At 40.2% G+C, this 15,908-nt stretch overlaps 1 protein-coding gene across 1 annotated transcript in view; it reads right to left on the minus strand.

Moving 5' to 3' along the window:
- patj (PATJ crumbs cell polarity complex component) overlaps positions 1-15,908 on the minus strand; it is a 158,136-nt gene that overhangs the window by 102,392 nt on the left and 39,836 nt on the right. Inside the window, exons 19-23 of the mRNA XM_083558989.1 lie at positions 7,628-7,837; positions 5,635-5,721; positions 3,775-4,065; positions 2,442-2,529; positions 762-861 (exon numbers count right to left, since the gene is read on the minus strand). Of these exons, the coding sequence (XP_083415115.1) occupies positions 762-861; positions 2,442-2,529; positions 3,775-4,065; positions 5,635-5,721; positions 7,628-7,837 (776 nt within the window). The remainder of the gene's footprint in view (positions 1-761; positions 862-2,441; positions 2,530-3,774; positions 4,066-5,634; positions 5,722-7,627; positions 7,838-15,908) is intronic.

Raw genomic sequence — 15,908 nt, forward strand, 5'->3', positions numbered from 1 at the left:
TTTGCGTGAAAACAGTTTGGGGGAAGAACCACATGCGGCTGGAAAAGTTGGGTGTCCCAATACTTCTGGGATAAATTATATTTTTATTGCACTGCGTGTGTTTTTTTAAATATATGATATTACTAGTAGGTGGTAGCTCAGTGGAGGCATTTGATTTTAAAACCCGAAGGTTGTGAGTTCAAGTCCCAGCCCAAATGGCATAAATGTAAATGTATTATTAAAAACTTGAGAAAAAAAAATCGAACCTGAAGCGCTCACTGCTTTATTGTCGTAGCACTACGACTTTATTCCCATAATCTTAGATTTGTACATTTCTTAAGAAGCCACTAAAACTCAATTGTACCTTCCACCATAATACCAATTGTTTTTTTATTTTTTTACTTCAGCACTTTTTACTTTGAACGTCATTCTACATGTGTAATACATACTTGTGTCCGGTAGGTGGGGGTACAGCACTACTAACGACACAGAAAGCGGTTCCTATTACACGTAAAATCTCTGGAGCACCTGCTTAGCAATAAAAATACATCTAATCATTCATTTCATTCTTAAATAGCCAATCACGTGACAACGGTGCGTAAAACCATGCAGCTATCGAGCGAGGAACTTCAGGATGAAGAGGGGGGAAAAAAAACACGTGATCTATGGGAATTTGCACACATGATGGTCCAAATGGTGCAAAAACAGATTACATTTATTCAGTAAAACTAATCATCATGTACGGTTTTAGGTGAGGTTCGAGTGTCCGAGGCATCACTCACTCCGTGTCCGTGTCAGTCAGAGTGAGTTCAGAGCCTTCGTTCCTGGAATCCGAGTCTACCTCGCTCTCTGCTAACTCCAACCATGTCCTTGTTGACTGACCTGCAAACACACACATTTTCTTATCATTTTGTTCCCACACAAAACAACAAAGAGCTACAAATCTAGAGCGCTACATCCAGGTCTCATATTCTGAGATTTATCACCATCTTTTTTAGAAAATCCCAGAATCTAATCCGATCTAATGGAATGAAGTCCCCTTTTACCTCTAATACAGTAACGAACAGTAAGCACAAGACTGGTGCGCCGGAAAGATTTACTCAGAATAAACTAAACGGCTCGTCAGAAGATCAATATTCCTCTGCCTCTGGCAGTTTGTCAAACCGAGCCTAATAAACCTGCTGTCAAAGTCAGACTGGCCAAGCAAAGCCATCTAAAAGCAGCACAAAGGCCCAGGGCTGGGAAATAAATTTGTTCTATCTGACTGCAAAAAAAACCAGCCAAACAAAAAAGTATTAGGCAAGGACATTTATGTTTAATATAAACAGCCTGACATTTTGACCGTAAATTTTTCACTAGAAATCAGGCCATCTTAGAGCAGTGACGCTGAGGGTGACATGACAGACCTGACACTGATTAGGACGCTGCCAGCTAGCCCGTCTCCCACTGCTGCCACTCTCTGGGTTGTGACATATTCATGCTGCCAAATGCAGGCTGATTAAAAGTGAAAAACGATCGCGTTTTTCCGAGCGCTCGAACGTTCACGGGAACTCCGACACCGTGAAAAGCAGAAGAGCGCGCTTTTGATCTGACTGGAGGTTTCTAATATAGGAAGTGGCCTTGATATGAGAAGTGACTGCAAGACGGTTACGACTACACATTCTAACTTACTGTACTTTCCGGACTATAAGCTGCTACTTTTTCCCCACGCTTTGAACCTCACGGCTTAAACAATAAAGCGGCTAATTTATGGATTTTTCCTGGGTTTTTCTCGGTTTCACAAACTTCATGCCGCCAAAAAACTGAGCCCTATAACATTAGATGTAAATTAAATTGCGGAACGGGTTCAGGTGAACCGATGAAACTCTTTATATTAAATCAGATGCGCTCCCACTGAATCGGGCCGCACCACATCATAAATATGGATGATGTTCCTCTGACGTTTGACCTGCCGCTCACTCGGACTGTCAACAGGAAATGTGAATCAATCATACGCTGAAAACAACCGGGCATGAAAACACACTTCACCTGTGTTCTGAGCTGCTCGGCATCGGGAGAAAAGCTTCACCGATGGTGATTTTTAAACTCACGACGATGCCAAAAGATAAACTCCAGAGAGAAATAGTTGTGAAAGGAAGGAGGAAGTGAGCAATGACTTTCTTGGTAGGCTACTGTTTAGATACAAGCCGTGTAACAGACACTGTCTTTTATTAAAGCCTGTGTAAAGTTTGTTTGTTTCAATGTAGGCTTATAGACAGGTGCGGCGTATTGATGTTCAAAATTAAAAAAACAATAGAATTCAGTGGGTGCGGCTTATGTTTAGGTGCGGCTTATATTTAGGTGCGCTTAATAGTCTGGAAACTACGATACTTATTTTAGCTTCTGGGGCTGAGGGGAAATCAAAGTCCTGGGTACACAAAGCTACAAAACACACACACACACACACACACACACACACTCACTGAGGGCATGCTGATGGAAATTCAGGCTCGACTCCAGTTCGGATCCAAAGTCTTCTTCAGGTGCATTGTTGTCTATGTCCACCTCCACCTACCACATTCATAGAAAGCAGGGGGTGGAATTTGGTTGTAGGTTCACTGAACAACACAGTAGAGTATCTAAACAAACATATATATATATATATATATATATATATATATATATATATATATATATATATATATATATATATATATATATATATATATATATATATATAAGATGCTTAACAACCCTTTCTCTCTCTCACTTTTTGTCTCTCTAAACATGCTCCTGAGGCACCACTGGCCATCGCTCCTGTCCCTTTCTTCTCTTCGGATCTGCCCGATTCGACCTGACGTCCTACATCTGGATAGAGTTCCCTTCATTTAGAGGCACATGAACAGCCTAAAGATCCATGAAGTTCCTGAGCAACTCGAGAATTTTGATTTGGACTGTATTGAAGATCAACAGTGTACTACAACGTGCTCAGGAACCCGCAGGTCTGAACAGTTCTGCATTTCAGCAGCTATCACTGAACAGCACCTCAGCAACGATGGAACTGTAATGAATGGACATTAGGCGATGAGGACGGGTTCTCTTTTGAGTTTCTCAATGTTTCTTCCTCATGTTATCTCAGGGAGTTTTTAATAATAATAACAACAAACTTAAATGTGCTCTACAAATAAAAATGAATCAAATACAATGTACAGGTTAGAGGAGCACACCAGACTCGGTGAGGGTACAGATACATTTGATCTGTCAATATAACCAATAATAAATCATTTGTCAATCTATAAGTCATAACTTGCTTCAGAATGTTACAATTAGGAGCTAAGTGAGAATGGAGGAACCCCCTCTTTAGGAATTTCCCAAACATACATACACAAAACAAGCCTTTGAGTTTGTGCTACATACAGTACATTTAAGTGACTGTGCTTGGAGCTTAGTGTCTGGGAATAACAGACCTAATTAGTGAGTTTGTCGAATACTTTTCGAACATTTTCAGAACACGAGTGTACAAGTGTCGTATCAGCGTTTACAGCAAGTCTGCAAACACTCTTATACCATCCATCATAATGTCCATTAACAACAAAATGTCCATTAGCAGCTTTCTTAGAGAGAACATTTCTCAATTCAATCCAATGTGTAAATAAGTCCTATGCATAAATAAGTGGGTGATCGTGTGTATGCATGGTGCCTACTGATAAACTGGCATCTCATTCTCCCGCCTCATTGAACACAATCTAACAAAAGGACCTGTTTCTACAGAAACTTTTGACAAACACATGAACTCGAACTCTGGCTCTGTCTTACCTGCTGCATCTCAGCTTTGGTAAAGGTCTGGTAGGGGTTGGTCATGGGTTCCTCTTCTGTGAAAGGTGACTGCTCCCTGTGGTACAACGACGGACTGTCGCCTCTAAACCCGTTTCTTTCCTCCTCATCATCTTCATCTTCCTCCTCATCCACAGCCATCTCTCGCTCTTCACCTGACAAGAGCTCAGGACTGATTTGAGGTTTGACGTAACGGATCGTGCTCTCCAGAATGAGCTCGGGATCATCATCATCATCAATGTCTTCAGGAAGAGCATCGTTCCCAAAGCCCTGCTATGGACAAACAGATCTTTAGACTTTGTTCCGGAAAATTCTATCAACCAGATACAGAGATACCCCCGCAATGGAATCTGATTTTATTCTATTTAATTCTAGACAATGGAATAATGGAACTTGAGAAGAGCCTCTGTAATGAATCATTTTAATGCAGCCAAAACATGTGCACTGTGCTCGAGTTCATGATATGGGGTGATAAAATGATTATTTCAATCCCATCAATTACTCTGTCCAACCAGCAGGGGCAAGTTTATCTACAACACACACTATTTTTGTTTGCTGAGCAAAATATGAAAAAAGCTTTGACTCCAAATCTGAGATATAAAGTAAATATACTGAAATCAATTATTTAAGGTTGATTGGTGTTACATCGAGGTGCGTAATTCAAAGAGCTCTGAAAAAAGCGTGAAAACACACTTGCGAGTTGGATCGTCCTTGCTGATAACCGATTAATCAACCGTTACTCTTTTAAACGGATACTGGATAAAAAAAAAAAAAAGAAAATCCATGTAAAATAGTACATACAGCTAAATGAATTAAATAGCACTATATTCTTTAATAAATTTAACATTATATTCTGTAATAAACAAACAGAATGTGCCGTCAGTGATTTGCCTCTAGAGGCCGCTCTTGTAATGACAGCGGACCGGAAGCCGGAAAAACTATCGGTATGGATTTTTTGAACTATTGGTGCTTCAACCTCTGGTAAAAACTAAAAACTGTACATTTTAGTTTGAAAGACAACCTTCATCATCAAATCCAGATCTGATATGAGTAAAACAGATTTAAAGTGAAATTTCTAAATATGTCTCTGGCGTTGTTCAGAGGGCCGTTCCAAATGTGGGGGCGAGTCGTATTCAGCCGTAGTTTGGGAACCCCGGTCCTAAACCATACACCTTCCTCATCTTTTACTCCTCCCTCCCGTAACCGGACGACTAGAAATGGTTCCCGTTTCCTCAGGACCAGGGGATTCCTGCTCGTCCTCTCTCGCCTGTAATGTTCACATACGCGCTCTCTTAAAGATCATAAGAGCTGAAAGTGCACTTTTCTCCACGCTGCGCTCTCATCAGCCGATTCAGCACCTTCCAACGCCCTCCCCTCGTACGGCCCAAAACCAATTTAGCATGAAAAATGTGCAGAGTCTAAAATCTTAATGGCGCAATTAGTCTCGTTTTGGGTGGATTTACGGCAGCACTTGACTCTGGTAATTCAACTACATCTTGGGGGAAAAAAGAAAAAAAATTTCTACAAGGATAAAACGGTCAATTCGAAATCGTTTTAAAAAATCCACAGGAATGTTTGCATGTTCTTTCGGTCCATGCTTTACTGCTATTCCTTCGTTGTAGCCTTTCTCCGTCTCCACTTTCATATCTCCACTCGTTCTCCTCTTTAACAGTGCCAGGTTTTTGCATTCGGTGATTGCGAGTCCAACAGGCTAGCAGGAGGATCGCAGTGTTCTAATATCATCTAAGTGCCATTTATCACCTGTACTTCCAACCCAAAGGCACACGCTGTTCTCCACACTGACCAATCACAAGTTTAGCTGTAGTTCAGAGACATCAGTACCTTAGACATGTGCAGCTGAGGATGGCTGGTGGTTTGTTCTCGCTCCTTGAGGTCTTCAGGTTTCTCCATAGTGTTGCTATCATCTGCCTGGTGTAACATACACACAGAGAAAAAGACATTTACTTTACAATCATGTGGCTGATGCTTTTATCCAGAGCAACTAACAATTCTCATTTATACAGGGTCCTAAATTGGCAGCTTGGTAGTGCTGGGATTGGAACTAATGACCTTCTGATCCAAAGTCCAATGCATTTACCAATGAGCAACCACCTCCCACAAAAAGGTATTAATTCAATCCAAAATCTTACATTAAGGGCTTTGCTCAAGGGCCCTGCAGTGGCAGCATGGTGGTGCTAGGATTTGAGAGTATAGACAAGTCAAGACAAGTTGTGACATACAGTATGTCAGCACTAAATCGACAGGAACTCAAACATCTGAACACATCACCCTGTAAGTGTCCTGCAAGCAGCATTTGGAGATTTTAATGAAGGACATTACAAAGAAAATGTGGTTATAAAATTGTCTAAAAGATGGAATAAGTTTAGTGTTGAAATCGAAAACAGTTCATGTAACCTGGGGGTCCTGAGACATTGTAGTAGACTGTTATTGAGCTGTAATTAACGCAATTATACAATTTTAATTAATGCACATTATAACCAAGGGCTTTGCACAGAAGTGTGTAAAAGTGTAATGAAAATCTCCAGTGTTCTGTAGTGTTGAAAGATTTATGATCAAACTCTTGATGTCACCCAAATGAGGATGGGTTCCCTTTTGAGTCTGGTTCCTCTCAAGGTTTCTTCCTCATAACATCTAAGGGAGTTTTTCCTTGCCACAGGCTGCTCATCAGGGATAAATACACACCATTCACCTGACTGTTGATTTCTGTAAAGCTGCTTTGAGACAATGTCTGTTGTGAAAAGCGCTATAGAAATAAACTTGACTTGACATGAAAGCATGTGAAATGCCCCCCGCAGAAGGCCACTGTACAGAATTATCATTTCACTTATACATCAATTGAGTCATCAGAGTTTGCAAAATCTTCCATGAACTGAACCGAGTGCGTCGAAACCGTTTCGTTACTGTGTATTTAAATGTGAGCTGTTCGGCCATCTTGAAAAGTTGGTAGCTCAGTGATCAAAGTGTAGGACTTTTGAACAAAAGATCGTGAGTTCTGATCCACTTGCTGGGCCCTTGGGCGAGGTCCTTAACCCTGAATGCTGTAAAAATGAGATAACTGTACTGTCTCTGGGTAAGGGCGTGTGCCAAATGCCCTTAAAAAAAGTGCAAATTAAATGACAGCATATGCGAAGACATGGCAACCTTTTCCTGTTCGTTCAGGCATTTCATGATTCAGGTCTTTTCTGCCTGCTGCCAATCGTAAACCAATCATAATACGTCAGTTATAATATGTTAAGACAATTAGAACTAGGTTGTTTTAATGCATCATTAACTGTCTGTTTTTAAATCTTTCAAAAAAAATTATGCATCAATCATCTAATTTACAATTAAAATCACAATTTATTAAGTAGTTCACAGTTGTCATTTTAATAGATTTGCAGTTTGATACATTTTACTATCAGGTGGACTATTATACATTCACAAGTTTTAATAGAACCTTCATGTAATTCTATATCTTTTTTAATTTAATATTTTATCTTTGATGTTTTTACCATGTTTATTTATTTTAACCAAAAAATAATTTGTGATTTAACATTAATTAGTGGACCCCCTGCAGTACCGCAGCGGACCACCGGGTGAAGACCCATGCTCTACTTTATATATAATTACCGCGTCTCTGCTTTATATCTCCATACATATTTCTTTTTGCTGCTGAAACATGGAAAATTTTCCCACTGTGGGACAAATGAAGGCACATCTCATCTCATGTTATTTTTAATATTGTCTCGTTATTATAAAGATAAAAGTGTCTGCTTTGAGTCATTTCTTTATTACAGGAGATCAAATCATAATTAGTCTCTGATTTAAAACTCACCCCCAGAGGTTTCCGGATACCCAGGTATACTTTGCCTGGTGGTGCCGCCTTGAGGACATCTACAGCCTGGGACAGGGGGCACATGTCCAGGTAGGTGTCATTAACGAAGACCAGCTGATCTCCGGGCAGGAGGCCACCGTGATTCTCTGCAACACCTCCGGCGACCAGGGAGCGAATGACTATCACAAAGCGCGTAGTGTCCAAAGGGTCCTGCAGAGGGCAACACAGACCGCAACAAACATGCTCAGACACACAAACACACTGGATAATACAAACACACACACGGGGGAAAAAAGCCGACCACGAAACATGCAGGTTCAGATAACACAGGACTTCTTACATTCTAGATCAAGTAATAATTGTAGGCTTTTTTAAACACAGCTACAGCATTCATTCAGGAGGCTTTTCAACACTTGCACAAACAAGTAGTGGACAGGACGTGAAGAAGCCGCAGCATTCCAGCCCGAATGAATGAACAAAATCCCGCTCTCTGGAAGAGACTATGTGTCCAGCAATCAATCACCATCCCAGCAAGCTCATGCTATAAAACTGCAATTCGGCTCCAATTTGATGTCTCCGACAATGGATCTGATGACCCGTATGGTCTTTTATGTCACGAGCGACAATATAAAAGTGATTAACAAGTGGTTGGTTTAGCACAAAAAACCCAAAGTAGGCTGTGCTCTAGCATTAGTAAGAACATTTACCTGACCACCGTGTGGAAAAAACGTCTACATTGACAAGCGGTGGTGTGTATTTCAGTATTTGAGCAAATGTACTTTGCCACTAAAGTAATTTTTGGGACTAATTTTCAACCCATTACCTCACTATCAAAGTCCCAAACAACTTTTACTCTCGACTCGACTACATTTATTTTACTCCACTCTATTTGAGTTACACGATAAGTGTCATCACGGACATTTTGCACCTCTGTTGAAGAGATCATTAAGCCCTAACACTCCCCTACACACTTCAAAAGTCCTGGGAGTGACATTATTTTTCACTGCTGGTCTCATTTCCAGTCCAAAAGCAATCCAGCTTTGTTGATGTTGAATAAAAACTGAAAGGTGCATTTAATTACAGTCAGCAGTCTTTCATTTGATTTGCCCATTGAAATTGAAACTTTGTGACATAAAACTCATTTTTTAATTGTTAAAGATTTCTATTGGAAAGATTGCTTTACCACTGTCTATTTTTTGTTGGATCTTTGTTTTATTCTGCCATGTTGAAGAGGCTGTTGTGTTGATCTTAATATTGTTACTGCAATTAGATTTTTTTATTTGACCAGTGGTGTATAAAGTACACAAACCATGTAATTGAGTTAAAATGAAAATTCACTGTAAAATGTGACAAGTACAAAATATTTTCCTCCAAATGTACTTAAGAATCCAAAGTACTATAATTTATCATAACTATAAATGTTCCTGTTATTATTTTTATCACAAGACTCTTTAATCACCTCAGTTTATATGAAAAGACTCGAATGTGACTCTCAGCACACTGATCTATTAATAGAATGATATTAATGACTCAAACACTGATTGATTTCTATTACAATGATCATGAACCCAAAACTTTCTTTTCTACTACATAAAAAAAAAAAAAAAAAAAAAAAATTGTGTAAATAAGTTCGTGTGTTGTAGCGAATTCAAGTCTGGAGTTTCTTCATCATTTATTCCTCTCTAAATGTTCTGCTTGCTGTTGCACTGATGCTGAACTGTATGTTGGTGACCAGTAGATGCACCAAGCGCCAATCAAAACGAGTTTAAAACCGACCGTGCGCTCGAACCTGATTGGTGACTCGCTGCGTGTTTGATCAGTTACGTTTCACTAAATGTAGTCGAGAAAAGAGAAGAAAAAAAAAGAGAGATATTTGATTTTAAATGTAGTGAAGTTTAAATAAAAGTCTTCCCAAAAGGAAATACTTCAGTAAAGTACAGATACGCGGAAAAGCTCCTAAAGTACAGTAACGAAATACATTTACATTTTACCGTCGCTGATATTTAGGGAAGTAAATCCTCGCCTGCTTTCGTTTTTTTTTTCTTCACTATTATGTGTCTTGATGTTGAAAACTAGTGCATAGTTATTTATTTATTTATCCTTATTGATTTATTCACCTGCTTTCGTTTTGTTCATAAAAGCAGCAATCATGTGGTACACATGCATCAAACACACACGCGAGAGCCGTGGCCTGTATAATAAAGTTTTAATGCTGCTGTAATAGATTTACATTCATTGCATTCGGCAGATGCCCTACTCTAGAGCAGCTTGGTGGTGCTGGGATTTGAACTCATGACCTTTTGATCAGAAGTTCAGTATCGTTTGAATGGAGCTCCCACTTCCCCATACATTTACATTTATTACAATTTGGCAGATGCCCTTATTAAGAGCGACTTAAATTTATTTTAATATACAACTAAACAGTTAATATATGGGGTTAGGGGCCTTTCCCAGGGGCCCAGGAGTGGCAGCTTGGTTATGGAGGTCATTTTAACTCACAACCTTCTGATCAGAAGTCCAACATCTTATCCACTGAGCTCCCACTTCCCCGTAACATTTACGCCATTTTATCAGACTCCCTTATCCAGAATGACTTACATTTATATTACATTTTTATTATTCATACACCTTAGCAGTTATGGGGTTAGGGGCCTTGCTCAGGGGCCCAGGAGTTGCAGTTCAGTGTAGAGGGGATTTAAACTAAAGACCTTCTGATCAGAAGTCACTTTATAAACTGGTCGTTCACTCAGCACTGTCTTAAAGTCAAGATCGGACAAAAACCCATTAGAGGAAGTAACAGGTCGGAACGTGGCAAGATTTCTTCTTCAAACACAGACTGAAAGTAGACAGTAGAGCTGAAGTTACAGTATAAACGTGCTTCTTTCCTCATCACACAAGGTTTTAAGTGGGTTCTTAGGAAAACCGTTCGCATTAAAAGGCGGTAAGGAACAAATCCGGGACGCTACACCAAAATCACCCGGAGACTAATTGCAGGCTACTGAAAGTCTTGCCTTCACAAGCAATCTGTATCTTTCCTTCGAACACTGAACAGCAGGAGAGGTCTGGGGCTGTGACCAGAGCTGCAGATTGGTCAATTAGGCTCAGATTGGGAGAGTTTCACTCTGTTAGACAGCAACGGAGAACAGGAAACACCTGGCGTAGTGTCCAGAGCCATTAGATACCTATGATTAAACAATGGCAAAGTGCTGTAGAGTGAGCGGGAGGAACAGAAGAAATGCGATCAACTGAATCGTGCAGGGAAAAAAAGATTTTAAAAAATGGAGAAAGAAGAACAAAAGAAAAAGAGAGATAGAGAAAGAGAGAGAAAACTTAGTGCAACATTAGTTAGGGAATAAAGCAAAAGAGGGGAAAAGTTGGAGAAGGAGGGGATTTGAAGTTCCACTCCAGCTGGCCCTTTTAGAGGACACTGGCTGCATTGTCCAGCTGCGGAGCTGGAGCCAAGTGCTCTCCTCTTTCCAAGGCCTCTCTCATCCCACATGGCCGGTGATGTCAGCGGTGCAGCTGAAGAAAAAAACAGGAGAAGCAGAACAGGGCTAGTGGGGCCACACCGGGACAGCGCAGGGGGCTGAGCAGCCCCAAAGCTCCACACGCAACCAAATACGGCACCAGAAACAGACGGGCAGCTGTGGACAAATTTACGAGCCTGTCAGATATAACGTTAGGGAGAGGGTGGGGGGTGGATGGCGGAAAAAAGGGAGAGAGAAAACCCAAACAAAGAAGGACAGAGCACTAAAAGGGGGGGCTGAAAGAGGAAAAAGCATCCTATTTCTTGTTTACGTTTCGGCCTGAGTGAAGCTCATGGAGTTCATATAAACCGAGAGTGTAGCTGCTTTCTTGACCAATCCGAACAATCCCGGCAGAAAAGCTACTGTAGACAAGAGGGAATTAGACTTTTGACCAGAAGGTCACAGGTTCAAATCCCAGCACCACATAGGTGCACTGCCAGGCCCTTAAACAAGGGACTTAACCTGTAACTGCTCAAATGTATAGATGAGATAAGAGTAAGTGGAAAATGCTGAATATAGACAGAGGTCAACCAATTCATCGTTTTTGCTGATTACTTTGCAATTTAATTGCTGGAACCATCTGCAAAAATCCATGCCGATAGTTTTTCCGGGTTGTGTCTGTTGCTGGAGCAGCTGAAAAAGTTTGCTGCCATTATACAGTACGAGAGTGGCATCTAAAGACGAATCGCTGACCCCAAGCGCTGTTTGTTTTGACACGAGATACCACCTCATTCATGTTAGTTCATACTGCGTTAACTAAAAATAACAAAACATCAAATGAAAATCAAATAATGTAAAAATGTATTAGTAAATGTTTAAAATTAAACAAACAATACTTAACTTTAACCAAAACTATTATAATTTATTAACTTCATGTTGTTAATATTACAAATGAAATCTTACTTCAAAGCAGGGGTCACCAAACTACGGCTCCCCCCCCCACACATATTAGTAACGGCCCACTGAACGATGCCAGAGTCATATTTAGAAAATATATGTTTTACTTACATCATATCTGTATTTAATAAACGTTGGCTTTCAAAGTGAAATTTCTTGTAGTTACTAATAGAGGTCAAGGCACCGATTTGCTGGAACTATCGGCAAATATCCATACTAAGGTTTTTTCCAGCTTCCGGTCTGCTCTCATGACAGGAGCGACCTCTAGGGGCGAATCACTGCTGTCAAGTGCTTTTGGTTTTAGATGAGAGACTATTATATTTATAACTTAACATTAACGATGTCATTCTATTTATTAGAAAATATTCATATTTATTTCTTTTGGCACATTTTCATGATTTAGTACTGTTTTTTTTTTAATAATAAAGTTTAGTACTATTTTACATGGAGTGTTATTTTTTTTCTTTTTGTTTTAAATCCAGTATCCATTATAAGGAAAGCTAGGGGGAGATTCATTCATTACAAAGTTATTATTATTATACACCATACAGGCTTTAGAGAATGGGTATAGCTGGAAATAATCTGTGCTGCAAATGTAAGGAAGAAGAGGGTACTTATTTGCATATATCATTTTGGAATGTTCCATAGTTCACCCATTTTGGTGTAAAATTCTGGAAGTAATGCAAGAGTGGATGGGATCTAACATACCTGTGGAACCACGACTATGCCTTCTGGGAGATAAATCGGTGGTACCCAACATAGCAAAGAATGTGTTTACTCTAGTTAAGATTGGTTGTATTACAGCTGCCAGGATGATCTTACGCATTTGGAAATGCCCCAAAACCCCAGACTTGAAAGATTGGATTGATAGGATGATTGAAATTGCTTCGTACGAGAGCATGTTGGGGAGATTGCATAGTGAGGGCGGCATGAAGAAAATGTGGGATCATTACTGGCAACATAGAAAAATGGTTTGAATAAGTGGGATTGATCAACAACTGTTTAATTTCCATGTGCTTATAATTGTAATTAATTATAATTGTATTCCACTGATAGTGACTAGTGGCTGAATGTGTAATAGCAAAGCTGATTATTGAATGCCGTGTTGATGTACTTTGAAGTTTGGACTGTTGAACAAAAAAAAAAAAATATATATATATATATATATATATATCGATATAACCATAGGCATACGCAAAAATGTTTTGATTTCAACAGCAATTAATATTTGAAAAAATCTCATTATGATGGTAACAATGCTCTTTTAATAGGCGATATATCGCTTGTGTGTCTGCACGGTGCAGAACAAAGTAATAAACTAATCTAACATTAGGAGGCGTAATAAATACATTTAAAATGATAATAAAATCTCCACAATAATACTGGAAGTCACACCGACCATGACTCCGTGTCATTTCCTGTTACAGACCGACCCGGCCCCCATTAAAGAAAAGAAAAGTGATGTGGCCCTCACAGAAAAAAAGTTTGGGGACCCCTGTTTTAAAGCATTATTGTTTCGAATAAATACAAACAGCGTTGCTTAAATTGGAGTTGTTTAAATGTCTGCACATTAAATGTCCATCGCATTAAAATTAATAATTTTTGTAATAAGGTTCAGCACCCTTATTCATCTCATTTATACAACTAAGCAGTGTTGGGGTTACGGGCCTTGCTCAGGGGCCCACTAGTGGGTGCTTGATGTGGCTGGGACTTAAACTGACTAACTTCAGATCTAAAATCCAATGCCTTAACCACTATGCTGCCACCTCCTCATTTTACTGCTGAAAGAGGAAGAGGAGAAAGGTAGTTCAGCTGCTATCTATTATAAGCTTCTTCTAGAAACTGAGGCTGTAGATGTGGTGGAAATTCCTGTGTAATTCTGACACGCAGTAAATCTCCACTTTGTGCTGGAATTGTCTGCGCAGTCATTCGGCCTTATCCTTAAATCTTGCTGAACCAAATTCCATTAACTCTTTCCATCACTTTTTCAACAGCCTCCCCCCTTCTTTCTTCTCTTGGGGTCTGGACGGGCCGTCGTTCTCACGGCAAGGACGAGCGGACGACTCTCGGCGACCAATGACGAGAAACTGAAACCTCTCTCAAGTGCCTCTCTGATGTAGAGTCAAGGTCGAGGCATTTATATTTTCAAGCACGAGACCTAAACATCGGCTAATCTCAAAAGGGGTAACTTTTTAGGGGTATTGTCGACAAGAGCAGGGCATCTGGCTTTCCAGAGCTTTTCTGCTAATCACGTCATTTCTAAAGGGCTATAAAAGGTGTGTGGGGGAACAAAAAGCAACCATGTGTTAATAACAAAGCTTGGAAGATTAGCAAGTCTTTGTCGCATGGACAACACTGAGCAGAAAATGGAAGTAAATCCATCACCTTCGATGGCCTTCAACGGGCACCCCATGGCAGACCTGAACGTTCGGTTACGGCGAAGGAAACTGATGCAATCACCTTCTAAAAGACATCGGGTTTTAGATTTACGCGCACTTTGATCAATTTCCTTTGCTGTCACGGCAATAAAATTTCCCCTCGGTCAGGTTCTGGTTCTGCAGGAGCACCAGATAAATAAGCGAAGAGTAAATAAATAATAAATCCCGCAGATGATCTATGCCTATCTGCCAGAATATCCTGCTAAATGGTGCACTGATGTGCAGGTAAGATCATTCTGACTGCCAAACAATGCATTCTGTTTGACATTAACATTCTTTTCCTTGGCAGCAAAGAAGGGCTATAAATGACCCAAGAATCTCCATAACGGAGGTCGATTCAATTCATATCTCGATGCATAGCCAACGCCGCGATACGATTTCCCCCTTTACGATCCGTTTTCTATTCGATTCAACACAACGCAAAGATTCAAAGGAAACAAATACGATGCTCTGCAATTCAACATGTTACAGACAGTTCATGTTTATTTATTTGGACATCAATTTACTTAAGTGCCTTCGGACGCGTCGCCCTTTCACAAATTTGTAGTGCAAAAAAACCCAAAACAAAACCAGACGTCCTTTTCCTGTTCTGTCTTGGGTAAGATTACAGCTCTACAGTGAGGAAAATAAGTATTTGAACACCCTGCTATTTTGCAAGTTCTCCCACTTAGAAATCATGCAGGGGTCTGAAATTATCATCGTAGGTGCATGTCCACTGTGAGAGACATAATCTAAAAAAAAAATCCAGAAATCACAATGTATGATTTTTTTACTATTTATTTGTATGATACAGCTGCAAATAAGTATTTGAACACCTGAGAAAGTCAATGTTAATATTTGGTACAGTGGCCTTTGGTTGCAATTACAGAGGTCAAACGTTTCCTGTAGTTTTTCACCAGGTTTGCACACACTGCAGGAGGGATTTTGGCCCACTCCTCCACACAGATCTTCTCTAGATCAGTCAGGTTTCTGGCCTGTCGCTGAGAAACACGGAGTTTGAGCTCCCTCCAAATATTCTCTATTGGGTTTAGGTCTGGAGACTGGCTAGGCCACGCCAGAACCTTGATATGCTTCTTACAGAGCCACTCCTTGGTTATCCTGGCTGTGTGCTTCGGGTCATTGTCATGTTGGAAGACCCAGCCTCGACCCATCTTCAATGCTCTAACTGAGGGTAGGAGGTTGTTCCCCAAAATCTCGCAATACATGGCCCCGTTCATCCTCTCCTTAATACAGTGCAGTCGCCCTGTCCCATGTGCAGAAAAACAACCCCAAAGCATGATGCTACCACCCCCATGCTTCACAGTAGGGATGGTGTTCTTGGGATTGTACTCATCATTCTTATTCCTCCAAACACGTTTAGTGGAATTATGACCCAAAAGTTCTATTTTGGTCTCATCTGACCACATGACTTTCTCCCAT

This window comes from Silurus aristotelis (assembly GCF_946808225.1).
Source record: "Silurus aristotelis genome assembly, chromosome: 13".
Lineage (NCBI taxonomy): Eukaryota > Metazoa > Chordata > Actinopteri > Siluriformes > Siluridae > Silurus > Silurus aristotelis.